The 27,305-nt window shown below is 40.6% G+C and overlaps 1 protein-coding gene across 1 annotated transcript in view; it reads right to left on the reverse strand.

Moving 5' to 3' along the window:
* The window catches only part of HERC1 (HECT and RLD domain containing E3 ubiquitin protein ligase family member 1), an 88,105-nt gene that overhangs the window by 40,332 nt on the left and 20,468 nt on the right, over window positions 1-27,305 (reverse strand). Inside the window, exons 15-37 of the mRNA XM_018552779.1 lie at window positions 26,805-26,957; window positions 24,881-25,013; window positions 24,491-24,682; window positions 24,056-24,277; window positions 23,385-23,558; window positions 23,197-23,311; window positions 20,718-20,838; window positions 19,970-20,141; window positions 17,642-17,966; window positions 16,610-16,730; window positions 15,060-15,115; window positions 12,205-12,469; window positions 10,162-10,380; window positions 9,961-10,081; window positions 9,395-9,632; window positions 7,017-7,195; window positions 6,540-6,695; window positions 6,290-6,396; window positions 4,844-4,948; window positions 4,576-4,752; window positions 2,809-3,048; window positions 1,865-1,948; window positions 1,240-1,751 (exon numbers count right to left, since the gene is read on the reverse strand). Of these exons, the coding sequence (XP_018408281.1) occupies window positions 1,240-1,751; window positions 1,865-1,948; window positions 2,809-3,048; window positions 4,576-4,752; window positions 4,844-4,948; window positions 6,290-6,396; window positions 6,540-6,695; window positions 7,017-7,195; window positions 9,395-9,632; window positions 9,961-10,081; window positions 10,162-10,380; window positions 12,205-12,469; window positions 15,060-15,115; window positions 16,610-16,730; window positions 17,642-17,966; window positions 19,970-20,141; window positions 20,718-20,838; window positions 23,197-23,311; window positions 23,385-23,558; window positions 24,056-24,277; window positions 24,491-24,682; window positions 24,881-25,013; window positions 26,805-26,957 (4,187 nt within the window). The remainder of the gene's footprint in view (window positions 1-1,239; window positions 1,752-1,864; window positions 1,949-2,808; window positions 3,049-4,575; window positions 4,753-4,843; window positions 4,949-6,289; window positions 6,397-6,539; window positions 6,696-7,016; window positions 7,196-9,394; window positions 9,633-9,960; window positions 10,082-10,161; window positions 10,381-12,204; window positions 12,470-15,059; window positions 15,116-16,609; window positions 16,731-17,641; window positions 17,967-19,969; window positions 20,142-20,717; window positions 20,839-23,196; window positions 23,312-23,384; window positions 23,559-24,055; window positions 24,278-24,490; window positions 24,683-24,880; window positions 25,014-26,804; window positions 26,958-27,305) is intronic.

A 27,305-nucleotide genomic window follows, 5' to 3' on the forward strand; every position in this document is an offset into this window, starting at 1 on the left:
ATGTTGATACAGTCACAGTTACTAAGTCACTAACACAGAAAGCATATCAGAGCATGTGCTGTGCCACAGAGATAGCAAAGAGGAACGGTAGACAGGAGACAGGAGCAACAATGTCGAAAACAACATGCATCTAAAGACCACAGAATAACACAGACAGCAAAGTATGCTGGAGAAATACTGTTTTCGGCCCAGGTGCTTGAACATCTGAGTTCACAGGGCTTGGATATGCATGACAGGAAAGCTTTAATTAAATTAACATACTGCATAAAATGGAAATTAAAAACAACTCTGGATTCTCGCTCTAATTTAAATTTTAGGAATGTTGGCAGCTTTTCAAAAAATTAAATGCAATCACGCTAAAGTACGAAATCTATTTATACACCTAACACTTGACTTCCCGAGCCATGCTAAACAGCATGTATGGGGGAATCTTAGCTTCCAGACTATTGTCCCAGCCGTTGTCAGAATATCCAAACAGTGAGTGCAGCTGATTTCTGTAGTCACTATTCAACTGAGAATTTTTGGGCCAGCTCATTCGACAAGAGTCAATGGAAAAAAAAAATCAACTATTGTCAAACAGAGGGATGCCAACAGGATCACACAAGGCTCAAAATTCGAGCAGTGTGTGCCCAGCTTAAAGGAGGAGTAATCGTATAGTCGGATGCGTCTAAGCCATTTATCTGCTTTGCGATTGAATATGCATGCAAGGCAACATGTATCTCTGTTTGTTTGATGTTATAACATATTGTGTCCTATACTAACATAATCTAAATACTGTATATACTGTATTGTATTTTATTACATAGTGAAATTACATTAGATTTGTAATTTCTCTGGAATGTCTCTATTTTCTTCAAGGGGTATACCTGCTTTCTTCCCTCACTGGAATTCCTATGTATATTTGCAGAGTTGAGACAGAAATTGGTCAGTCATATTGTACCATATATAAACCTAGTTTGTATTTGTTAAAGCCCAACTTTATCCAAAAAGCTATTTTAGTTTTAACCAGAGTGGGAAGAGTTAGTCTTTCTGTCAGGTTTTTATTTTAGTCTGTATCCTCATTGTGGAGATTTCCTCTCAGTTTGCTGTGGGGAAAAGGACAAGAAATTTAAAAAAGCAGTCTATAAAAAACAATGTGTTTCTCTTCTTGGGCAATGCGTTCTCATACAGAAGACACGGAAAACTAAAGACATGGATGCAAGCAGAACTTATTAAGCTTCAGCACAGTGATGTACATACCTGATGGTAATCTCCGCCTCATCCCATTGAACCTTAGCGGATGTACTTCCTTCCTTCACCACACCCAGCAGAGTGGCATGCCGACCTGTCTGCTTATGAACACATCTGCCTCCCACTCTAAGTCCTGTATCCACACCTCCGATAACGGCCAGAACTGGCCATACTTCCACACAGAGGGTCTTGAGTTGTGTTTCCCCCAGCTCAGCCAGTCCATGCCTGCCATGTTTCCCTTTCTCCTCTTCTTTCTCATCTCGTGTTTCATGCTCTTCACGACTCTGGACAGAGCGACTTTTCTTTAGCTTGCCTCCTACTTCCCTCAGGCAACCTTTGATCTTCTGTAAGCGCTCCACCATTTTCTTGTTAATGCAGTGAGTCCAGCGTTCAGTACGATGAAGCACTCTGAGCAGCTGCACACTGGATTCAGCTAAGACAGTGGCTACAGGACTACAGATAGGTTCACCAGGCAGCAGATCTCTGGGAGTCCCTCTCATCTGCATGTCACAGATCTTGACCTTTAATGTGGAAAACACAAACCCTATTATGTAACATGCTTTATGCTTACATGACCTTTTTTATTACATGCTTTATTTCCAGTAGTAAAATAAATACTAGGGAACTACTGTACCTTTTCTCCAGGGTTGCTGCTGTAAAACATCACACAAGGGTACAATTCTGCAGCATCCACATCTTCAAAGGCCAACTTTGGCTCCTGTGATTGAAAATCAGGTTAAGCGACATACACATAAAATTAAAGTATAACTAAAGGCAACACTTTTTTAGATTTGATAGCGGCGAGGAGTTAGAACCACTGTCATGTTTTATAGCTGTGTCCCCGTTAGGGAGATATACTCTCTCAGATTGTCACCTTTTGAGTTGCCACCAGAACGGGGGAAATCCTCCTATGACACCTGTATAACAGTCATATCCCTCACACTGGAAAAATATCCTCTCTCATTTCTTGTTGACTCTACAGAGCTGGAAGTGGAGGAAAATCTCCCTAATGAGATACAGATGCCAAAAAAGACAGACAGTGGTTTTAAATTCCCCCCTACTCTATCCAAATAGAAAGGTTTGGGCTTTAGATATACACATTGCTTGCACAGCACAGAGGCAGCCATCTCCATGAGAGTATGAAGAGGAAAGCTAACAAAAAATTTAAGTTTCTGTTTTCATATACATTCACTGCATATGCCTGCTTCATGTCCACTCGGTGTACATTGCTGGCATATGTTTAAAAAAAAATATCTCTGCAAAAGGTAGAAATGGGCTTTAAGCTGTGTACAGAAAATAAATTACAACTTCTGAATTATGTATTAAAAAAAAAAATGCCATTAGTCTACAAAAAACAAATTAAATAACAATTAAAAAAGTACTTAAAATAACTGTATATATCACCATCAGAATTACATTTTTACACAAGTAATTATAACTGTCTCGGCCACATGAGATTCTAGAGGATACAGGGAAGTTAGCACTCATAATACAAAAGGGGGATACAGTGTCTCCTCTCACACATGCATGTAAACTTTAAAAATTCTGAACTGCTTTAAAAAAGTAATGTCTGCGCACCTCTCCATTCTTGCCAAAAGACACAGTCCGAGCCTCCATGTCAAGCACGCAAGTTATAAAGTCTCCCTGGGTAAAGCTGGGCAAAGTCAGAGTCTGCTCTCCATTATGATACAGGTTGCCACTGTATGCCCGGTACAGCCACATATCAGAGGTGGTGCGGTGGTTGAAGTCATGTACAGGCCAACGGGAAACACCTACACAGGTCCCCTCATTACCACGATTTTCTTTCACAATGTAGAACTGTATTCAGGGAATAACAATTATTATATTTGCATTCCAAACCTGTTTTTTCATTAAAATATTTATTAGCAGTGTTTGATGAATCCATTATATACATAGGATCCATTGAGAAGAGATGGAAATTTACCAAATGACATGAAGAATGAGACACTACAGACAAAGGGCGGTCAGGAAAGGAGCGCATTGTATAAAGCCTATGGTGTGCGTCTTACCTTTTGGCTCGTTGTATCTTATATTTATAGATTATTATTTTTTAGGGCTGCTTCACACTATAGAATTGTGCTAAAGGCACGGTATCTATGCATTTAGTGCACGCTACAGCACAGTGCAACTCATCACACCCTGGTGTGTTGCGGGGCCATTTATTCGTAAGGGTGTGTGTGTGTGTGCTGCACGACAATGCACCATACCCCAATAGTGTACATTGTGTTGCCATGTGGTGAAAAAAAATGATGCAAGCACAAATATCAGTTGATATATTTGATGATATTATGCTATTAAACTGAACCTGACCTGGCCCAATAAGTATCTAACATAACACCTGAGCTGTAGAACATGGCTGAAAGGATAAGGCTCGGAGTCAGGAGGGGATTGAGCTTAATGTGCATTACAGACAAAACTTTTATCAGTTTATGCTGTATGGGTTCACTGGGGTGATCCCTCTTCACTTCCACTTCCAGTCCCACAGACACAACAGGAAGTAGGAGAAAATCTCTACTAACTAATTTTTTAGACAGTTGTTGCCAGAATAGGTGTCCCTTTTGGAATAGTTCCTCTTACCTCATGTTCTGATGACAACTGTAAAATGTTACATTTCCCATTTACTTTCACAACTGGTAACAATGGTCACCAGGACAAAAAGAGGTGAACCTACCAGGTGAGGGCACAAAGAACAACAACATAATGGGGTTTTAATCCTACTTTAGTCTATCTAAAATTTTTTTTTAAAGTTCTGTGCTATACATACACTGATCTAAACTTTACGAACGGCAAGAGTATAAAGGGGGATCTTTTACTATTATTTTTTTTAAAACTATTTATGTGTGTGGATAAGTTCCTTTACTTATTTCTCGAACTAATAAAGAGATTTATTGTTGATTATTGCATTCATGTCATACTTGTTGCACTGTATTTATCTCCATGGTGCACAGCTCCTTTTGTTTTGCAAAAATGAAGGTGATATTTATGCATCACATTATTTATTTCAGGTATTTATATAGCACCGACAATTTACGCAGTGCTTTACATAGTTGCACATTCTCATCAGTTACTTCACTTTGGTGCGAAGATCGTTTTACCAGGATCCCAATGGGAAAGAAGCAATAGGTGGGTGATTTATGCCATCAGCATCAACATCTGGGTGCATTACCCTTTAAAGAAGCCCCACACGCCACGATCAAGTCAAACCAGTTCATGAACTGATGCAAACAGTAGTACAAGGGCAGGCAACCACAACTAAAGTACCAAGATTGCATACCCCTGCAGGAGAGTAACAATCAACTACAGAAAGGTAGAACAATGATATACCTTCCACTGATAGCAGCCTGATGTTACTCCTGTTGATGCTAGACCATAACCTTTGCCTCCACTCCCATGTGTCAGAATCTGTCCATTTTCCACAAGGCAACACTGGGCTTTCTCTGGATCAAAGGAGACTTCTTGGATAGGTAGGTCTTCCTCCTCCTCCTCAAGCTCACCCTGCTTCTGCAGAATGAGAAAACACACTGGTTACCTCTGCCTTTAGCAAACAAGGGCTGTCAGGATACTGTGTCATTCAAAGGCCAGTTTAAATTACTTGAAGTTTTGCCTCTTGCTCCTTTTCTTGTTGAAAATGTTTAGCCTGAGCGATGGGTGTTTCCCACATACAGTCTGAGAGGAGAGAGAAAAGTCTTTCCACCACCTGCTGGGTGAAAAGGAAAAGTTATCCTTGTGAACCTACATTTTTAATAGATCACACTGTTTTTTAAAACAAAGTTTTACACAATGTGTGAAAGTATAAGAAACTGGAATACTAGGACAGAAAAATCAGGACTCCAGTGCCTTGGCCTTTCCCTTTATAATAATATTTTACGCAACTATAACAGTTATGACAAATGGCAACCACTAATGGGGCCTGGAATCATCACTAGGCCACAGAGTAGAAACCAACTGAGTAAAGGCCGTGACACACTGCGCGCGAAGCCGTGCAGAGCGAAGCAAAGCTATCCGGCACGGAGCTTTGCGTGCAGTGTGTGAGCTGAGTGCAGTCAGATGATTGACAGCACCTTCAGCCAATCGGCTCGTCCGTAACAACCTGCCAGCTGTCGCATCGCGACGCGCTGATTTATATGCGCGAGCCGATTGGCTGAAGTTGAAATTGTTCATCTCGGCACGCTCAGCTCCGCGAGCTCTCGCAAGCTGAGCTGCCGAGCAGAAAATTACATGACACACTGCTCGCTTCGCGTGCAGTGTGTCACGGCCTTAAGTAAGGAAAACAAAAATCAAGTAGCTGACATATACTGACAGCTAGTTTTCTACTGTTGATTTCTCCTCCCTTGCATAAATGTTTGACATAATCAAGTATAGATAATGAAAAGCTTTGGAAAGAACACAATGAACAAGCAGCAAAACAGCTACCAAAACGCCTAAAATCCAGAAAAAATGTGACTCAACAAAATGTCACCTTCTAAATTTCTTCTACATTTTTCCACTTAATAGGAACATTGATTATTATCAATGGTAGCAAAAAGAAAAAAAAAAGTTTAGGAGCTAAAAACAGACAACAATGGAAATTTCATCTCTTTCCTTCAGTCTTCAGGAGGAGCAGTTAGAATCTGCTTTTGCTGCTAGTAGCAACAAGGAAACAGTTTTTGTTGTTTTGTTTTCTTATGACTTCAGTAGATTAGAAAACATATTTAAAAATAGCGTGGAGCAGTCGCTGCACTGTATTTACCTCCTGGGAACACTAGGCCAAGACTGAAGAGTTGATGCCTGATGAGTGAGGAGCAGCCTATAAGGGAGCAGCATGTATTTTTTGATCATATAACCAACCTCACATAGCCAGGGCACAGAAAACATGGCCATGTGCCCCCAAGTTTGTCTTTCATGGACAAGACAATGTTTCCTTAATAAACAGGCAAATAGTTTAAAGGGTAGCAAAAAAAAATAACATTTACATTTTTAACTCGTTTACCCCTAAGTGTTAATGATTTGAAATCTGATTGCCTTTTCAATTAAATAAACCTGAATCTAAGTATCACACCTGTGCCATCTGGTCATCTTCCACACTGGATTCACATGCAGGTAATACAGCTTCTAGAACATGCAGGGCGAGGAGCCTAGTCCTGAGATTCCCTACGAGTGGAATACCTGTGGAAAGACATCAGTCGTCATAAACTGTTTTAATATAAAAACATATACAAATGTGCAGTTTTTTGGGGATTGGGGAACAGCATGTACAAGATTCACAAGCTGATCTGGTGTAGTAATTACATTAAGATGTGGCCGATTACCTGAGCTGCACTTCTGAGAGGCAATATTCAGCAACACCTCTGTCCATTTAGGAGATGCCATCTTTGATTGGATAGCCTTGGAAGACACCACTCTGCGAAGGAAGACCAAGAAGTCGCCAAGATGAAGCTCAGCTGTGCGCTGTTTCCTAAGCGTGGCTATAAAAAGAAGAAATGAGTCTACATGGTGTGATGTCACTTCCCTGTTAACAAGTGGTATATTCCTTCTCTGATCTGCATATTTAAAAACAATTTTCAAGCAAAAAATACTGTATGGAAGGACTAGCCCTTAGTGGCAGAAATCTGGAATCTACAGCAGCAACTATGGGAATATCCCAGAACATTGGACATGAATTTATAATATAGCATTCTATACATCTGGAATTTTGCATTTCATTTAGACAATATGAAGCCTTTACTGTCAACTAAATAAAACAAACATTATAATCTTTCCCTGGGAAGTTATTTTGGTAATCATACCTCTGTAGTCTTTTCTTTCACTTTCTCCGATAAGATCTGCCTTCCTGTCTTCCTCCTCCTCCTCATCTTCTCCAAAAGATGGCATTACCCCAGCCTGAGACAAAAGGTTTTTCAGCTGGCTACAAAGCAGGTCAAGCAAGGATTGCACCACTTTAGGGCTTAACTTATCTGCATATGCCCTAAAAAAGAAAAGCAAAAACAAAAATAGTCAATAAGCTGTAACATGAACTTTACATACTTACTCGGGCATTGCTCTTTACAAAAAAATAAAAACAAGGAAATGTGCACAGCAATTGGATCACTAGTATGCCACTGCCCTTAACACTTTCGCTGCCAAGCCCTCCAGGACGCTTTTAACCTCAGCTGGCCACACCATTTTTGCAATTTTTCCCACTGCTTTGATTCCCTACTGTTGTGTTGCTAGCGTTTGTAAAATACCCCCCCCAAACCATATATTTTCTGAAAGCACAGGCCCGGTAGAATAAAAAGATGGTGCTACTAATTTTGTAGGTCCTGCGATAATTGCGCAAAAGTTTGTCAAATCAATATTAAACCAATAAAAATACACAATCAAATTGATAAAAGCACACTTAAATCAGTATCAGTGCACAAAAAATATATTTCAGACTAAATCTAAAAACATAAAACTGTATTGAGTTAATAAATAACTTATATTTGTAAATTTTAAATTAAAATTGCGCCTTTTTGCAAAACGTTAAAACATGAAGTAACGCAAAACTGTAAATAAGCACCTTATGTTAAAATTCTTTGTGCGCTGTGTTGGTGTGTGTGTTGTGATAAAAAGATGCAGACATACATTTAATCGCAACACAGTGCATCACAATGCCCCATGCGCTGCAACAGGTAAATTAATGTTATTTTGAATGGAAAAAAAAAGTAAAAATTAAGCACTGCGATGTGTTCCAACAACGCACCACAGTGCATGGTGTACACCACAATATGGTGCACACTGTATAATGTGTATAGTGCGTCTGTGTGTGTGTGTGTGTGTGGGGGGGGGGTTACTGTTTGGAGGGGGGGGGCTTCTGGGAAATATCTGGGGGCTAAACAGGGGTCTAAAAGTTTACTTTTTGAAACAGAAAATGAAATCGCATAGTCCACAATCTCTTTTTCTGCAGCCTCAGCACTCAATGAAAGGAAAGCACTCACTTCAGAGGCTCTCCATTCATCCACAAACTAATGATAGCAAATATTTTACTATCATCCAGTTATGAATAGTTGGTAGCCTCTGCAGTGAGTGCTTCTCCCCATTGAGAAACTCATGAATGAACAGGAAGTAATGTAAAGCACTTCCTGTTCATTCATAACTGGGGATACTTAATATGATGTATCCCCAGTTGTTTACAAACACTGGAGTGGTCAGCTGCATGCACTGCTCTGCATACAGAAGATCGGTAAATATCAGACTCGCTCGGCCACGCACAATCACAGGGCTGCTGGCGATCTATGGATTTCGCAGCTAGTGGTTTTCATCTCCTGCTGACATGCTGCGCTCCCTCCTCCACCCATTTCTCCTCGGATCCCTGCTGCCTCAGCCCATACAGGTGGGGGAGAGCAGCGAGGATCCAAGGAGAAAAAGATCACAGCATGGAGAGGCTGCAGAATGTGGCGGCCGGCAGCGGCAGGGGGGCTGGCGCGCCTGGATTTTTTGTTATTAGCTGATGACAGCTATTATTTTATAGGGGTCGTCAGGGGAACTGTTCTGGTATAACTTCTTGTTTGCTAAAGCGACCGTGAGCTTATAGCAGAACAGTAAAAGCCACCGCCGTAAGGCTTACTGAGCTAGCCAGCTGAAAGTAGTTGTATTCCGCCATAAGCCTTACGTCGATGGCAGCAAATGGGTTAAAGATTTTTAAAAAAATTCTTAATAAGTAATGTCATTTATGTTTCATGAACAAAAAAAAGCAATAGTTTCACTTAACCATAAGCTGGTTGTACTCACTATTCACATGCTCCACATCTTCCCTGACAGGCCACTAGTCTGCCCAATATCCCTGAATAAGTTTTGTAATTTACACAAGCCCATTTAGGGTTGTCCTTCCTTCAAAAGGCAGCACATAGCCTTTAAGTGACATATCATTATGGAGAGGCACTGTGGAAACTAGTAATATTACTAAACTAGCAATAATAAATTACCATACATATAGAAAAACAAAAAGCCCTCATTAACATTGTGTGTGTCTATTGTGTATTGAGAGGCCTAATGCGTATAAAACAGCTTTCTTGTTTTCCCAATAGTAAAACAGATACTACATAAGGGTTGCTAAATATACAGCTGACACAAGAATAAAACATTTCCATAGTACAGTTTACAAAACTTAAAAAAAAAAATAAAACTGCATTTTAGTGATACTCACCCTGTAGTAATGGCCAGGATCTGAAGTAGTCGGGTACTTGCTACTTTTAGTGCAGTGCTTAGCTGGGACACTCCGGACTTGGGCAGCAACTGAAGAGGTTGTCCTAACATAGTCTCAGTTCCACACAGCTGGGAAAGAACACTAAGCAGACCAGTAGAAATCGCTAGAGACACATCCACAGGTTGGTATCGTACGCTGAGGGCAAAGACGGTCACTAATAGCAGACGCTGCTGTGCCTCTGAAATAAGAAAATACTTATTGCACTTTTAAAACAGTAACAATAAATTCTACTCTGTTAGTGATGCCACCAACAAATGAAGAATTTATTAACTGCAACTGAATTTATTAAGAAGCTGCTAGAAAATATAAAAGAATATTAATGTAGTGTAGAGATGGTGGAGCATGGTCCACCTTCTAGTGCCATATGTAAATCCTTGAACGTGTCACTACAGCCAGTGTGTGCAAAGTACAGGTTTACTCCAACTCGCATTCTGCTTGGTCTTGAATTCACCCTCCTCTCTGTATCGAAGAGCATCAAATCCCACTGAAGAGGCTCATGTACTCACCCACATGATGCTTGTTGGCCTGCAGAGCTCTGTCTAGGGTGGCAGATAGCTGCTGGTAGATTTTGTGCACTGCTTTTTGGATTTCAGACTGAATATTCCTCTTTGATGCACGTATTCCATCCTAATAACAAATATAAGTGTTTATCCATGTGTTGTTACCGATACATGAACACTGCACATAGCTATTTCCACTTGTTTTACCTGATAATGATGCAGATGGACACATTCACCTTTAGCGCCTGTATGACCCACTGTACCCAGTCCAAAACATCCAGCAAGAAACTGCAGTCTAACAGAGGTGAGGAGAGAGGAGGACTGAAATGTGGCCGATGACTGGCGGCTGCCTAGGGCTTGTGCATTTCCCTTCTCCTCCATGCCAGACAACAGGACAAGGATTTGATGCAAAGCTTCCAAGCGCAGCTAAAAGGAGAACAGAAAACACTGTCCACTTAGTCTCAAACATGGAAAACCTAATGAGAACAAACAGTTTTTCTGAGTTGGTATTGGTTTTTCTTTTAAAAGAGGAACTTTACCCATATCTTTAAAATAACAACAACAAACACACTTTTGGAAATGTTTAGTAATTACAATCTACAAGCAGATACTTCTAGATAGTTGCTGGCCTTTTATTTTTGCATATCTTATTTTTCTTTTCTTCCCAGTGTTCTGACAGTGGCCATTTTAACTGAGTTACCAGATCTCCCTTTACTTCCTGGAACTCTGGCACATGTGACTAGGACATGTGACCATGCACATCATCTCAGGGGAGGAAAATGCCTTTCCCTGAGATCCCATGAGATTACAGATGAGATTTCCCAGCAATGCTCTGCTGAGGTAACCTTCCTAGTATGCAACGCTTGGGCACGATTACATCAATATGGACCAGGAAGTGGGAAAAAATCAATTGTAAGTAAAATAAAATATGTTTGTTTAGCTAATGAATGCAAGATGATTTCATATCAGCATGCAGAGCTGTATACTGATGTGATTTTTAGGTAAAGGGGGCAAAGGCTCATTCAAACCAGTGACAAAGTGACATTTCATTCATTTTATTCACAGCAGAACATTGAAATGTGGGCATAGTGCAATGCAACATGCTGCAGTGAAAAACAAAACTAGTGTGTGTCCTACTACTAAGCACAGCCCAATGAATATGGTGCGAACAAGCCCCCAGATAAACATATAAGTGGTCAGCGTTTTTAAAATAATCTTATCAGTATTGTATGTGTTACCATTTTAATGCATTGCTGCTCTAAAGAATTTGCAATTATCAATGTCCATGGTGGCAGCCATATGTGCAGATTACATAAGCAAGGCTCTGATACCTGCACAATGACTGAGCTTTCTGATCTCTCTCACAATGCAAGTCTCTAAGTCAGTCAAACCACTGAAAACAATGCAGTGTGTACACTAGGGCTGCAACAACTAAATCGAGAGAGAATGAGAGAGAGAGAGAGAATGAGAGAGAGAATGAGAGAGAGAATGAGAGAGAGAATGAGAGAGAGAATGAGAGAGAGAGAGAGAGAATGAGAGAGAGAGAGATATTTTTTAATGCAACCAAAACCAATCTAGTTGAAAAAAAGTAAAATTCAGGCAACTAATCGATTTTGAAAATAATCGTTAGCTGCAGCCCTAGTCTACACAGCTAAAATCTTATCTAAACAGTTGAGGGACACGCGCACACACACACGATGGGGAAGGATGGAAAGAAGGGTAATTGCTTTAAGCCCCATAGAGCTACCACCAGTGAACAATCTAGTAAATATGTAAAAGTCATATGGAAAAAAAAAATTATATGGCAAACTTTGCAATAATTACTGAAAATATGTGTTCACAAAAAAAAAACATGCAATGCATTCTATTTAAGAGCTAAAAAACAGAAGCATAAGCGTATAGAACACTGCCTGACAAGTAAGGTTTGCATTTTTTTTAGCCACATTTAAAATTTATCAAACCATTGATTAAATTCAAATCTGCCTTGGAAGTTTGAATTAGATTGGTGATACAGCAAGCAGAAAGGTAAAACAGCACACCACACACTTCATGACGCAGACACATCTATAAAAAATCTGGGAATTCTAAGTGCGGTGGAATATAGAGGACTCTGATTAGGCTGTTTCAGCAGCAATTACAATATCTAACTTTTTAGTAAATCTGCCCCAAGATATACTTGTGTCTCATAATACCCAGTTTGTACTTTAAAAAAGTATTACAAGTTTTCACTAAATAAAAAATGCAAAATACCTCAGCCCGTAGTTGTTGTTGTTCCATTGCAATGATACAGGCCTGGGGAGAGCTGGACATGCCTTCTTCAGGTTCTTTAAAGCCAGGAGCACTACCCACATCGCCACTTACGAAGCTCAGTGCATTCTCTATTAGTGTGTGCAAACCGAGTGTTTTGCCATTTTCTGAATCTGGATCGTAGGGACAAGTGGGTCCGCACAACCAATCCCGACTGTGCTTTAGGCGGGCCCAGGAATCACTAACAGAAGGGTCCAATGGTGACACTGTAGAGAAAGGAGATGACGTTCAGTGAGGCCTGATACTTTAGCATTGATACAGTTTGTTCCCATGAAGCCAAATTGTTAAGTGAGTATGCTTTAAGGATAATGATGCAGAGTATGTCTATGGGTAAGAAGGCCTAAATCAGACTGAAAAATTCAGATAGGTCTCATTAATCTAACTGCAGGCAATGAAACAGGTTTGATAAATCGAATTATACTTTTATCCAAATTCTAACAATTAATAGCACATACTCATCAATATTACACTTAACAGCACTTTCACTTACTGCAGATAATAATATGAATTGCTCAGCCCTTTCAGCGCTAATGCTTTCCAGGCATGTGCCTATGAAGCAGATGATAAAATGGATGCCCTTTGTTGCAGGCCAAAGCACAGTGAGCTCATACAATGAATACATTAAACTGTAATATGAAAGGCAATAGCCAGCTGGAAAGAAGCAAGTAGACAAGGAGAAAAGGGGAACATGCCGTTAAGTACTTGCTTGGCGATCTTCTTTTTTCTGGGGCTCAAGAGGCCAAGAGGGGACAAGTGGACTAATAGCCAGGTATCAGCAGAGAAAACGAAAGGATTTTATAAAGGAGACACAAAGAGGAAAGGGAAGGGAAGTTGGACTTACTCCTAATAGCTTCTTTGCTTGTGATGCATGTATAATTTATTTATGCTAAAATTCCTCTCTAGTTTTGGAGAAAGGTAATTTTGCTCCCATACTCAGTTTTGTGCCCTTCCTCATGGGGGCCGCTTGCCAAGTTTTATACTTCAAAATAAAATGCAACTACATCCGGTTATAGTACTACGGACACCAATACACAAACACACAATAAGGCCCCATTCATATCCGTAAGTTTAGGTGCGATTAGGGATTTCTGCATCAGGAACCTGCGTTTTCCAGCAGCCAGAATCCCTAATCTGGTGTTTACAAGAGGCAGCTACCATCCGTTCAAGTTAATGATCAGGTGACAGTCGCTACATGTAAACGGCTGCACCAAAGTAAGGGTATGTGATATTATTACATGCAAATAGAAAACACTCTCCTTGGATGCACAATCAATACGTCCAGGGAGAATGATTGATTCCTAACTGAATGTAATCATATCACATACCATTACATGCGGTGTGCAGGCGTTTACATGCAGCAGCTGTCATCTGATCATTAACTTGAATGGGCGACAGCTGCTGCTTGTAAACACCAGATTAGGCATTCCTGCTGCAGAAAAATGCAAGTTCCTAACGCAGGAATCCCTAAATCGCACACAAAGATACAGGTGTGAATGGAGCCTAACACACTTATACTCCCCCTCTATAAAATAATACACTGCACCCCATACAAATAAAAAAATAATACATCCCCTCCATACATATGAAAAAAATAAAAATGCTACCCCTGCACATATAAAAAGTAATACACTACCCCCACAGAAATTAAAAAAAAATACTACCCCTGCACACATAAAATAATACACCCCTCCCCCATATAAAAAAAACTACCCCCTGCACATATAAAATAATACACTACCCCCCCATACACATAAAAAAAAATACTACCCCTGCACATAAAAAAGAATACACTGCCCCCCACCATACACATAAAAAAAAAATACCGCCCACACATAAAATACAATCCCAGTCTTCCCCACACACCGACATATAAAATAAAATACAGAGCCCCCTTTTAGCACAGAGCTTACCTTTTAGCAGCAAGGAGGCTGTGAGGAGTGTGAGGAGGCACGATCCCTGGTGATTTAGTGGTTGATTGGTAAGGTCTGCTGCAGACCTTACTAATCAATCCTTTCTGCCAGCGTTCACTGAAAGATTTTAGAGCGCTGGCGGAAAGGATCCAAGTGCCAGAACAGAGGAGCAGCCATGCGGTCTGCATCCGACAGAGATTTCATTGCCTACCACACTTCCCTATTGGTAATGAGTCCAACCATCATACCAAATGGCCGATAAAGTTTGGGAGGCAGAAGAGATAGGGTCAAGCTTGACTAACAGGAAGTGGAGAATCTCTCTCTCTCATATATATATATATACACACACACACACACACACACACACACACACACACAGATATACATTCAGATTGTGTTGCCTTCAACTGAAGTCACCACTACATATGTATTTTTTCACCATATGCTAATCTGAACTGCCTAGGTTTGTGTTAAATTTACTTTAAAACCCTTCTGATGTACATTGGATGTTCATTTTGTATAGTTTTACCTAAAAAGGACAGGAAGGAAAAACAATGTGCTGTTTCATATAAATAGATCAGTACCATAAATTGTAGATTATTATTTAAAAGTTGTATAGCTAAACTAAAATGAATTTACTGTTACAGATATTTGCCTACAATAATTAACTTCCTCTAATAGAAATACACTGTTAAAAGGCTGGTATGCCTTTCGAATGGCACTTGTAGACCTACTTTAAATGTGTCTAAGCTATTTTTAAAGATACTTGTAAAACATATTCCCTAGATCAGGAAAATCAGCCATTACAGCTATCACTGAAAGGCATGCACAGGTATAAACAGAGAAACTACACAATACTATTATTACTACGGGGCTACAATTAAATATGGCTCACCTCTTTTCCTATGAGATGCAAGATCTGAGTCTGTGTTCTGTCTTCCACTCTAAAAAGACATATGACAAAACTTAATTCTACTATTTAGAAATAACATATAAAAAGACTGTTCAACTAAAATAAACAGGGTCTCAGTGTTTGCTGTAAAAAAACGCTAATCCCGTGAGAATATTATAGTATTTTTGTGATGGCATATTTACATTTTCAAATCAGTACAGAAAAATGTCCAAAACAAAGACTCAAATTCACCCACATGTGTACTGAGAACGTGCAATTACAAATGGCAAAAAGGAGCTTGTGAACCCCTCAAACTACCTGGATTTCTACATAAATGGCTTTTAGTGGTCTTACTGGACCTTTGCAGAACACACATGTTCATCTGTTTGAGACATTCTATTCTTTATTTACTCCTGTGTTTGGGTTATTATCTTGCTACATCTCCCAACTTCTACTAAGCTTCAGGTGGTGGACCACAACCCTTCCTTGGGATGAGATTTCGTTTTTTTAATCTCCATGCAACCGTACCTTCCACTGCGCTTGGTCAGAGGCTCCCCAGCCTCTCCTAGCACAGCACTGCCAGTTCTTTCGCAGAGCAGCCATTTCAAATATGCTAAAAAATGTGGATCCGCGCTTTATGGGTAGCCCTGATATTAACCCCTTCATGACTGAGGCCCTTTTTTCAATTTTTGCACCCATGTTATATTCCACATTTTAGGCCTGAAAATGACGTAAAACCCCCCAACATTATATATTTTCTGAATGCCAAGACCCTATAGAATAAAATGGTGGTAGTTGAAAATTTTTATGTTACTCTACATATGGATGAAGCTCGGTCACATCAAAGCAGCCCACAGTGGACCCCTGGCTGGGGATCCACTCCAGTTCTCGTAAAGTAGGGAGACTGAGTGGATCAAAAAAAAATAATATCTATATATATTTTTTTTAGGAGTGTTTATGTGTGTGTAAGATTGTGTCTGCCCCGTTCATTGCACAATTGTGCTATGCAATCACACCTGCCGAGCAGTTTGGGAGGTGCGCTGCATTTAGATTCATTTGAATGGCACCCCAAACGCACCTTCAATCCACAGTTTGATCTCCTGCACTAGAACGCACGGTACCGAATGCAGTGTGTTCCAGTGCGGTGGACTTAATGATCAAGGGCAAATGTGGGTCCTGAGATTACACAAGTTGAAAACCACTGATCTAAACAGATTTTCTAAACAATGTGGCAGAGGCGGTCAAATGCAAGGAGGGGGGAGCAGCACAGGGGCAGAAGGACAGGGTGTACTACATGCATCTCCTAATTCCTGAGCAGCAGGTGTCTTGGCTTACTATAGATTGCCAACTAGCTGTATAAAAACAGCTCCCCATAAACAAGTGCTCAGCATTTTCTAGTGCACCATACTGTACAGTTTCCAGGCCTGGGGTGCACTGCTCCAGAAAAGAAAGGTACAAGTGTGACCGACTTAAAAAAGACTAGTTGTAGGACAAAAGTGAACACTTTGTCCCTATATGAAAGTAAAAGTGCTATGAAAGCACTTACCAGGGCATAGCCCTCTTCATCAGATTCAGGCTGCGAAAGATCGGACTCACTCCTGGACTTAATAAGTCTGTAGTTGGGCTGTGAATGAACTGACCTTCTTTCTGCTGTAAGACTTTCACTTCTAGACATTAAAATAAGAAAAGATGGTTATAATTAACATTAAGTCAGAACACTAGGCAAAGAGCAAAATCAAAACTGGTAACCATAAGGCCACTAGTATTAGCATTAACCCCTTCATGACAGACTATCAGCTTTACAATAGAAGCGATTCTGGCGACATCTACGGGCCGGTAAATGGAAGCCCAGACTTGCTCCACGCAGCTAAAAGAAACCCCAGTGTGTGTCTACACCAAATCCAAGAAATCACATACAGTAGTAACTAAAATTTCAGGCAATGTGACTTCCCATAGGTTTGCAAATGTAAGCAACAACAACCTGCTCTTCATCTACACAACAGACTTTTTTATAATGAGCATTTCTGTTCCGATTAGCTAGACTGAGTGCTGGCAATTTTAGTAATGTTCCCTTGTATTAACCCTTTCACTGCCAAGGCATATTTTATTTTTCAGATTGTGCTCCAATAGCTTCTTCCCTGGCTTATGTAGCCGGGGAAGGGAAGTGATGCAATCAGCATCGCTTCCAGCCCCATTCAGCGTGGAGAAGATAGTCTCCTTCCCCGCCGACACCCGTGATGCCGGTCTAGAAGGAGGGGTGTCACATTACACTGGGCCCTGGAAGCGATCTGACAGCAACTAAGCCGCCAGAATTGTTTCCAGTATAGAGCCAACACTTGACTTTGCACATGTAAACAGAGTCTGCCAGGAGTCTGTTTAAAGGGGCCCACTGCCAGCAACGTATGACATCTCAGTGGCAACAAAAGGGTTAAAGGGCATGTGTTATTAAAGCGAATAGCTGGAATTTCTATTAATGACACAGCTAAATTATGCTTGACCAATGTGTACATTTAAACATTTGATTTTCTTGGTCATGCACACATGGCATTGCCATTTGAAACTCCAGATTCTGTGTTACCTTGTCATAGCTGCAGCCGCATCATGGGAGCCAGCTGATGAAACTTGCTGCTGAAGGTCCTCTGCTGGGCTCTCCAGATAGTCAATTACTGGGCTCACTCCGATAAGGAGAAGTGCACAGCGGTGGATGACAGAGTTACATGCTGCCGTATACAGGTCTTGACCTTCTGCGAGATGTCCACTGTCTCTTCTTGCTTGCACCAGCTGTGGTGAATGCTCCTCGACTCTAGTATTTGTGCCAGAGCCCCCGGCTGAGCCCAGGCTCATTCTGTCTCGTTCCCGGCTGCGCGCTACCTCACGTGCTGATAGGAAACATTGAAATATTTCTGTAAGGTGCAACACAAGAAAGACAGGAAGGGAGCTTAGGACAGGAGAGCAGTAACACCAATAACATCAGTGACCTGGAGAGTGCTTTATTTTCACTTGAAGAATCTAGAAATTGATAGTATAATGTTTCTACTGACATATTCATACCAACAATTTGGGATAGTTTAATGTAGCTCCTGTCACACTGTAGCTCCCATAGGTTACGCAATAAGAACGCACTAAACTTTCTCCAATGTTTTACAAAAGATGCTGTGTACCTCACGTTCGTTCTGTGGTAGAAACGGTACCTAGGACTCCAGTACTAATCATGCTTCAGGAATACTCAAGGAATGTTTCCAACCCAATCTCAACACTTGTAGGTTTTTAAGTACAAGGTTAGAATCAAAACTATAAATTCAGAAACCAGAGCTTGATGGTTAAAAATCAAATGCAACAATAATGTTTACTGTGGGGAGTTAACGCTAGAACTGCAGACTTGGGGATGGCAATTCACAGGATAATAAGGTATGTTTTTCATTTCATAGATTCTACCTTATTTTAGGTTTTCAGTGTACAGTGGAAATGGTCTTTAAAACAAACCTGTATCAATAAAAACACTAAAACCCAATACATTCAATAAAAGAAGGCACCATTCAACACAATCCCAAAGCATATGGAAAACCATACAATATAAAAGGTGCCCTATTAAAATATTATTAGGACCTCCCAGAGCATTCACAAGAGGACAGAAGTCTACCTCCGTCCAGACCTGCTCCACCTCCTGCTCTCTGCCATGCTGCCACAGCTACACTGTTGAGTCGGTTATAAAGGTAGGATTCTCATCTGAAGGATGTGAAGGGGAGCTCCTGATGTGAAGTGAGGTGAATTTATTTTTGCGTGGGGTCGCCCCCTAAAATCCATACTAGGACCCTATCGAGAATAAGGGTCTGGTCAAGATTTTGTGGAGAACCACGTCATTTATTTACATTTTGCACATTTGACAGGAGTGCCTTGAGATTTTGCATACTTTAAAAAGACTGCGAATGATAAAAAGTTGAGAAGCGCTGGTCTAGATGATAGTTTTTGTGCGTATTTGCAACCCGTGCCTGTAATCCTGGGCAGAAAACTGAGACAAATTTGCACAAGTCCGCTATAGAATCAACACTGGACACCGGAAAGATTTTCATTCAAAACAGATGCACAAATTGAGAAGTGGTCAGCGGTAGGTTTTATTATGGTCACAGTTCTACCTCAGAGCAGCTGAAAGAGGGATTTATGAACAAAGCCACAATGTCATACATCAGTCTCATAATCTGACTTACTGTTCCTGTTTAGCATTGTCCCTCTGTATACTTATTTGAAATCATTAAGTGCACCTGCTGTCTTATAGGAGACGACATGCAGCAAAGTAGGAAGATTTATGTTATGACACGCTTACCATTCCAGCCAAGCTTCACACCAACATACTCTATTGATTTTGTATATGGCTGCTGTCAAAAGGTTAGGCTGTAGAAGAGTGTGGTGTCACAGTGATGTTCTAGGATGCTGAATATGGATAAAGTCCTTCACATTTAAAACAAACCCAGTGTCTATACTGTTGTGTTGTCACGCTCAAAAGGTGATAGCATAAAGGAATATATGACTTAAGTAGACTTTAATATCTATATTACTTAACATAATTCAAAAAACCCTTCATCAATGCAAACCAAACACAGCATCAATGTTTCCTACCCTCGTCATTCACAAACTCTGTACGCTACCTGGCTATCCTATGGTTTTGTAGCTTATAAACAAGGTTAATTCTGAACGTTTAAGTCTTAGCCAGAAATTCAAAGTTGCTGACAAAAAATGTTGCATTTGAGCCCGATAATGATCTTCAGAAAGTCAAGCCTCATCTGAACTGACCACATAAATTGCTCAGCTAATAAACTTTGCTTACACAAAGTGGGAAAGAGGCTGCAGCAAAATGTAACTATTATAAATGCGTAATCGGTGTCCACTCTCCAGGTCATAGTATACTCACTGCCAGCAGTAAGTAGCTCATGTTCACGGTCCTCATCTTCTTCTTCCTGCTCAGGGTGTCCCTCTTCTCTCTCCCTCTCTGCTTGCTCCTCCATCTCAGCTTCTTCATCTATGGTTCTTGTAAAAGAGTTTTCCTGGGAACCTAGATCTGCTGACTCCTGGTTCTCAGAAACCTGCCCAAAGATGAATAAACATTGTCAGGGTTATTCAAACATGAAAGTAAGTGCACAACACAGTTCCATGATAGTCATAAAAAGGCAGAGCTTACCCAAGGAATTGCACGCCAGTGGAAGTCCTGAGTAGCCACAAGAAAACAGAGCTGCCCATACTGCTATCCTAAAAGTAAAAGCCTATTTCTTTCTCAAACTAAATTATTTTACTGCATTCTACAATATCTGAAGGTATAGAGAACTTTGTAGAAAACTGGCATTAACGGATGTATACTAGAGTACCCTAAGGTGAAGTAGTCCACAATGGAAAGATGGCTCCACCATCATTCCTCACAAACCATTGAAGACCAAAATGGTTGAGGAAGCTACCTGTTTGTAAGCACACATTGCCTAGTGACCATAAGGAACTTTGGTTATACAATACATGGGCAATCAGAAATATTTTGCTACTTTTCTAGTACCCTGTGACATCAATCTCCAGATCGACAGTCATCATTTTTAAAGTAATAAGACATGTCCTAAAATATATTTGTGACTGAAATAAAATCATCCCCTACAGTCATACACTCAATAACGTACCCATCTTTCTCTGGATGAGGAGCGAGTCTGGATGAGTTCCATGTTCTTACAAGCAAGTAGTCGACCTCTGACCTTGTACACAGAGCGGAACACTTCAGCTAGAGCTTTCCCTGGCTGGTATCTAAAGCAGGGTAGGACAAAAGATAATGACAACAGTATAACACTTCAAAAGGCTTATGACAGAACACTTTTTAGATCCTTTCCTTGGCACAATGTTAGCAACATAACTGAATGCCATTGTTTTCTTTTATTAAAAAAACTGTCAGTCTGTAATTAGTATAACGCTACAATCTGATTGCACAATCTTTCTACAATCCCATTTAAATTTACCAATATGTAAAGTAAGGATCCAACTAAACAATCCAATAATGTTATCCAATCAGACAGGCCCTACATAGTTAATGGTAATTCTAAAGGAGATAATAGAGCAGGGGTCAAAAAACTCAATTCACTCGGGGGGTGCTGGACAGATTTTTCTTCTCCAATGGGGGCCACTTGCCACATTTCATACTTCAAAATAAAATGTAACTAAATTCAGTACCAGTGTTAATGTCTGTGTGTGTTTATAATGTCAGTATATGTGTTTGTGATGGTTTCTTTGTACATCATGTCAGTATATTTATTTTAGTGTAGGTTTGTGTGTGTATTGTCAGGATTTGTGTGTTAATGTTTCTGTGTGTGTGGGTGATATCAGTATGTATACAACATAACCAACAGATTCACACATTCAGAAATATGCACACAAACAGATATATGCCCCCCCCCCCCTCAACAGAAATACACACACTAATACACAGAATAAGGCCCCATTTACACCTGTAAATCCAGGTGTGATTAGGGATTCCTGTGTCAGGAACTTGCATTTCACTAATTTGCCATTTACATGCAGTAGCTGTCACCCGTTTCATTTAAAAATCAGGTGACAGCTGATGCATGTAAACGCCTGCACACCACATGTAAAATCGTATGTGATACAACTGCATGCGTTTAGGAAGCAATCATTCTCCCTGGATGCATCCATCCAGGAATAGTGACTGTTTTCTAATTGCATGTAATCGTATCAGATATGATTAAATGTGGTGTCCAGACGTTTACACGTTGACCTGCACGTTGACCTGCAGGAATCCTTAATCACACCTAAAAACTTACAGGTGTGAATGGGACTTTACACACAGAAATACAAGACCCCCCCCCACATAAAATAATACACTCTCCCCCATATAAAATAATGCAATTGCTTGCTTCCCCCCCATAAATTCATGGACTCTCACCCTGTTCCCCACCTGCGCCACACATAAAAAAAATAAAATCCCCTCCGTTTGCCCTCCAAAGACATAAAATAAAACAGAGAGCCCCCTCACCTGTTTACATTTTTGCAGGGAGGAGGAAAGGAGGCACAATCCCTGGTGGTCCAGTGGTTGAATAGCAAGATCTGCACCTTTGGCTGGTGCAGATGTTACTAATTCATCCTTTCGGCCTGCGCTCAGTGAAGAGCACCGGCCGAAAGAAACAACTGTTTAATTGTTGTGACGTTGTTTCATGTTGAGAAAAAACTTGGAATTCTCACACATTTTATTTCATAGAGGAACTGTATATCCTGCAGCATTAACAGTTTTAGAACTTTCAGGTTATGTATGTACCAGCTATGCAGACTGACTGGAAGTGAATAAAAGGATACTTCTCCTTTGAAAAGATAAACTTTCCTAAACTATATTTATAACACATAATACCAGCTCGTATGCATGCAAAGTAACTTGTAGCAGCCACCTCTTGTTCAGATCCAAACACTTTATGTCCTCTTCAGGGCAAAAAATAAATAAATAATAGCTACACTAAATAATGTGCTCGGTATGGCTATTCTCTATGGCCCATGCAACACTCACATGCAACTGCTGGGGTGCCAAGAGGACATAAAAGGCATACAAAATGAAGCAGTTATAAGCGACTTCATCCCCATGTGAGGGCGTATGGTGTATGCTAAATGTAATGCGCAAAACAGGGAAAGCAATTATATAAGAGTATAAGTATAATTTCCAGGGGTAGCCAAACTCCGGCCCCCCAGCTGTGGTGAAACTACAAATTCCATGATGCATCTCTCTCCGGGAGTCATGTCTGTGAGAATCTTGCAATGCCTCAAGGGATTTGTAGTTCCACCACAGCTGGCTACCCCTGATTTAAACCCTTTCTATTAGGCAGAACACTTGCAGGTGTAGTGTTGAAGCTAATAATTATTATAAATCTTAAAAGCTTGCTTCAATTAATAGTCAGCTGTACTGCAACTACAAGGTTTACCATTATTAATTTTGGTTATTTTGATGAAAATGGAAATGCATGATAAATACCACGAGACCACATTTCAAGCAATATGAACAGTAGCTGACACTACCAAGCATTTGTGTGCATGTGAAGTTATGCCTGTATGTGTAAATATGAAATGATAACAGGTTATCTTACAAATTCACTATAAGGAAGGCCTTACCTGCTCTCTCCAGAGGCCTGAGACAGAAGGCCTGTATGTTTCAGCAGAGCTGCCAAAACAAAGCGTGACACTGTGTCCAGCAGTGATTCATTACTAACAGAGGCGCTGTCCCAGTCTGGTAATGGAAATAAAGAATTAGATTTGGCCAACTATTTGCATATGCACTCATCCCATTGCTGATCAGTTACCTTTACTAAGTGCATAATCCTGCATACTGATCCACAGGCTGCGTGCCGGCTCCTTAGTAGAACCAACTGCCAGGTCCAATAAAATGGAAACATCTGGCCTCAGCTTATAATCAAAGGTCTTCTGTTCCTCATTTCCAGAGAGAGCAACTTCCAGCAGAGCACTCATACACTTATCTGAAAGAAAATGAATTGCCTTCTAATACAGAATAAAAGTTACAGTGAAAAACACAACTGCAAACCTTGCAAATACTACAAACAAACCTTCATTATGCATAAGATACAGACATGCATACAGCAAACACATGTTAACTCAAAGGAGAATTAGGAGAAGAGTGAGATACACTCATCCCCAGAATGCGAGCTGATGTGTGATACTGCAGCTGTCATATGTCGGCTCTATTGATTGAGAACTGAGCGATCACATACTACTGATTGCTCAGTTCCCTATCTACACCCTGACTGTAAATCACCGCTCCCCGCAGGGATTCCCCCCTCCTCTCTCCAGTCCTCCAGCGCTGACTAACGATTAGTAAATGTCCTCCTGTGTCCCTAAAGAGATATATGGGCAAAAAGGTTGGGCCATAGTTCTCGTTTAATATAGATTAGCTCATGTAATGAGTTTGCAGAATTGTCATTTTCTACTACTATTGAATTCTTGAACACCGACTCACCCAGCTGAGGAACATCCATCTCAATGCCATTCCCAAATAAAGGTGTCTTTAACCAGTAAGCAGTGTCTTGTTCCTCTTGTGATGTGGGTGATCCTTGCAGCATGCCCCCTAAACAGCATCCAATCAACAGTGTAACAGTTCGTTCCAAATCCACTAGCCAGACCCAAGACTGAGCTGGGGCAGGTAACAATACTCCTGCAGGGTCCACTTGTTCTGGTCCTCCTGTATAAGAGGAGAAACAGGTGTATATCAGTCAAAAAACATTGCTGATGTATTAGAAATAGCTACCTAAATCTGCCAAATTATTCAATTTGTTTTTATTTGTCAGTTTACTATAGAAACAAACATCTGAACCAAGCTATCCTATCTAATAAACTTAGCTGATAACTAGTTTTCAGCCCAATAATGTCATATTTTTATAGGATCTCCATTTACCATGAAGAGGCCACTGTAATTCCTGATCTTCCAAAAGAGCAGCTGCAGGTAATAGTCTATTGAGACGATCCAATGGTGGAAGCAGGTCCAGTAGATAGCTGAGAAGAGGTCTGGCAACAGACACTGGCAGTAACAGCAAGGCATTTATAAGCTGACAAAGCATGCTGCCTGCTGCAGACACATAGATCACATCTGTATGGAGAAAAGAGTATAAAATATGTAGCCAGATACACAAGGGATAGACAGGGCAGTCGAGTATGAGACACAAATATAGAGTAACATAAACGAAGGAAGATGAACTAACAAAATAAGGAATAAATCATAGTTCTGTATGTTGCCAATGTAACAATACAAGATCCTGCAACTTCATACACCTTAAGTAACACGTACCACGCAGTTTCTCTCCCACGCTCCCATTGCATGGACTTTCCCTCAGCAGCGTAACAGAGCGCAGGTAGATGTCTGTGGCATGAGGCAGAAGCAGCTGGAGGTGTTTGTGAAGCAATGCCACACTGCTGGAGTTCTGCAAACAGAGGAGAGTACTAACATTTCATATGAAACATTCAACAAACATTTCTGCACAAAATATCTCTGAAAATATTTTTTTTTTTGGAGTTGCAAAAGGAAACTGTAGTTCCCCTACGAGGCAAGATAAAAATGAAAGTGACATTCTCTCTTTCTTATAACCCCTTAAAGCTCTTATCTCTTTGATTTTTAGGTGACATGCTAAGGAGGTAGGGCACAGTTGCTCTATGTGCATTTTACATTCTAATACATCCATTATACAGAACTTAATTGGTTGTTAGTTATTTACAGTCAGCTCTACTGACACCTAGCAGATGGCAGACAAGGATATCATGATCTGCTTCCACCGTCCAGCTCTTTCCACGGTGGAATCCCTTGTGTTCTAAAACTTGCATGCATCTTATATATCAATTATGAAGAATAAGTACACTTTGTATTTCTCCAAGTAAGATATTTAGTGAGGACTGAATGTTACAAAATGTTTTTTTTTTTAAATGCTTCCCCTTAATAGATTAAACACTACTCCTAAAGGACAAGTGCACTTTAGAGCAAAGTGCACGTTTCCTTTTTTGAAGGGGCCAGGAGAATGAAGGCCAAGTGTTTACTAATGTACTCATGTTACCCAAAATCAACAGATAGCAGGTTACTGCCCACTATATGCTGACAGTGAAGAGCTGCACTGCACCCGGAAAGCTCAACCCGGCTGCTAAGTGACAGCTGGCGCTTTCGCTCTAGATCCAGAGCCAGCTGTGCCTGAGAGGGGAAGAGGGATTCCTGCGGGGAGCAGTGACCAACAGTCACCGCTTTCTGCAGAGAACAGAAAGCGTTCAGCGGTCACATGGTCACTCAGCTATCAGTACACAGCACACACTGCAGTTGTCCCACATTATCTCCAAGTAGCATGGAGAGTATTTTTAAAAGGAGAACTATGGTGTTAAGTTCTCCTTAGGTAATGGTAATGGGAATCCAGCCCCTCCCCTGTCACGGTAGAGAGCCGTGACAGGATCGAGAGGTGAGCGAACACCGGTATGTGTTCGCTCACCTCCCGATCTACTGAGCCGACCTGTGACAGTCTCATTGTCACAGGTCGGCTAGAACTATGAGGTGAGTGAAAAGCACTCACCTCATAGTTCTCCTTTAAAGTCTCCCCGCACCTCTGCTTTAAGCTGACCTAATCAATCCTACCCTTCCTCTCCTGTAGGCCTGGACTCCGTTTGCTTACATCATGCGGTGAATGTCTCCATCTCTTGGCCACGCCTACACAGTACATCCCCATTTACTTCAATGTGCCTCTCCCAACCAGGAGACAGGGGTAAAAAAAAGCCCTGTAGAGGTCAATGATGATGTATTACGTATGAAAGCTCAGGAGAGGGAGATGTTTGTTGCAACATGTAAAACAATGGAGGCTGGGCTCGTCAGAACTTGGTAAGTATGCATCTGTGCAAGGCAAGTATGGGATCAATTAGGTTAGCCTAAATGGGCCAAAAGATAATTAATAAATGCCTAAAGCAACCAAAAAAATTACTTTTATCTGTCTACAATTTACTGCTGAAAGGTGCTCTGTGTTCTGCGCGGTTGTGGTTTAGGTGATGCTTTTTAAGTTCTTTGCTTTAAGAATATGTGTGTCAAAACAAGTAAAGAAATCCTGATCATGTACAGTCTATGCTCATCATATAAATAAAGCATGCCTACTGCTCTAAAGGCAATTAAGACAAACCTATTATACTTCTTCATTAATACTAACCAAAGCAGATTAACATCAGCCACTGCACTTTGCTGTGATACATACCTCGCTTATATTGTTTGTGTGGCAATAGGCCAGCAGCTGTTTCTGCAAAGAGCATAGCAGCTCATGAAGATGAGCCGGTTGGCTGTTCTCTGAGGAAGATGCTCCTACAATGAATTTATCACTGTTCTTCTCCAACTCACCAAAAGCTTGATCCTAAAAGGAGAATAAATAATAAAAAGAGTTCTCTTCTTGGGGGAAAAAGTGTATAGTAGCCTCCATACTCAAAGAGTTTACAGAAGATCAGAGCACTGCATCACTGTTACAAAGATCCTCTTTGTAATTCCCAAGGGGAGTGCCTACACGCTATAGTAATTAAAAATGAAACAATATCAAAAGGGTAGGGGTAAGATGTGACATGGCAAACTGAATGTGTTTAGCAGCTTGTTCTAATTCATATGCCCACTGAAAACAGAACTCCAGTATGCAGCAATCTATATTTTTATAATTCTCCCGTCTGGTGTGCAGCTTTCAGTTCTTGATTTTGATGCTTTCTACCTTCAA

This window comes from Nanorana parkeri, unplaced genomic scaffold (assembly GCF_000935625.1).
Source record: "Nanorana parkeri isolate BGI_ZX_2015 unplaced genomic scaffold, ASM93562v1 scaffold97, whole genome shotgun sequence".
Taxonomy (NCBI): Eukaryota; Metazoa; Chordata; class Amphibia; order Anura; family Dicroglossidae; genus Nanorana; species Nanorana parkeri.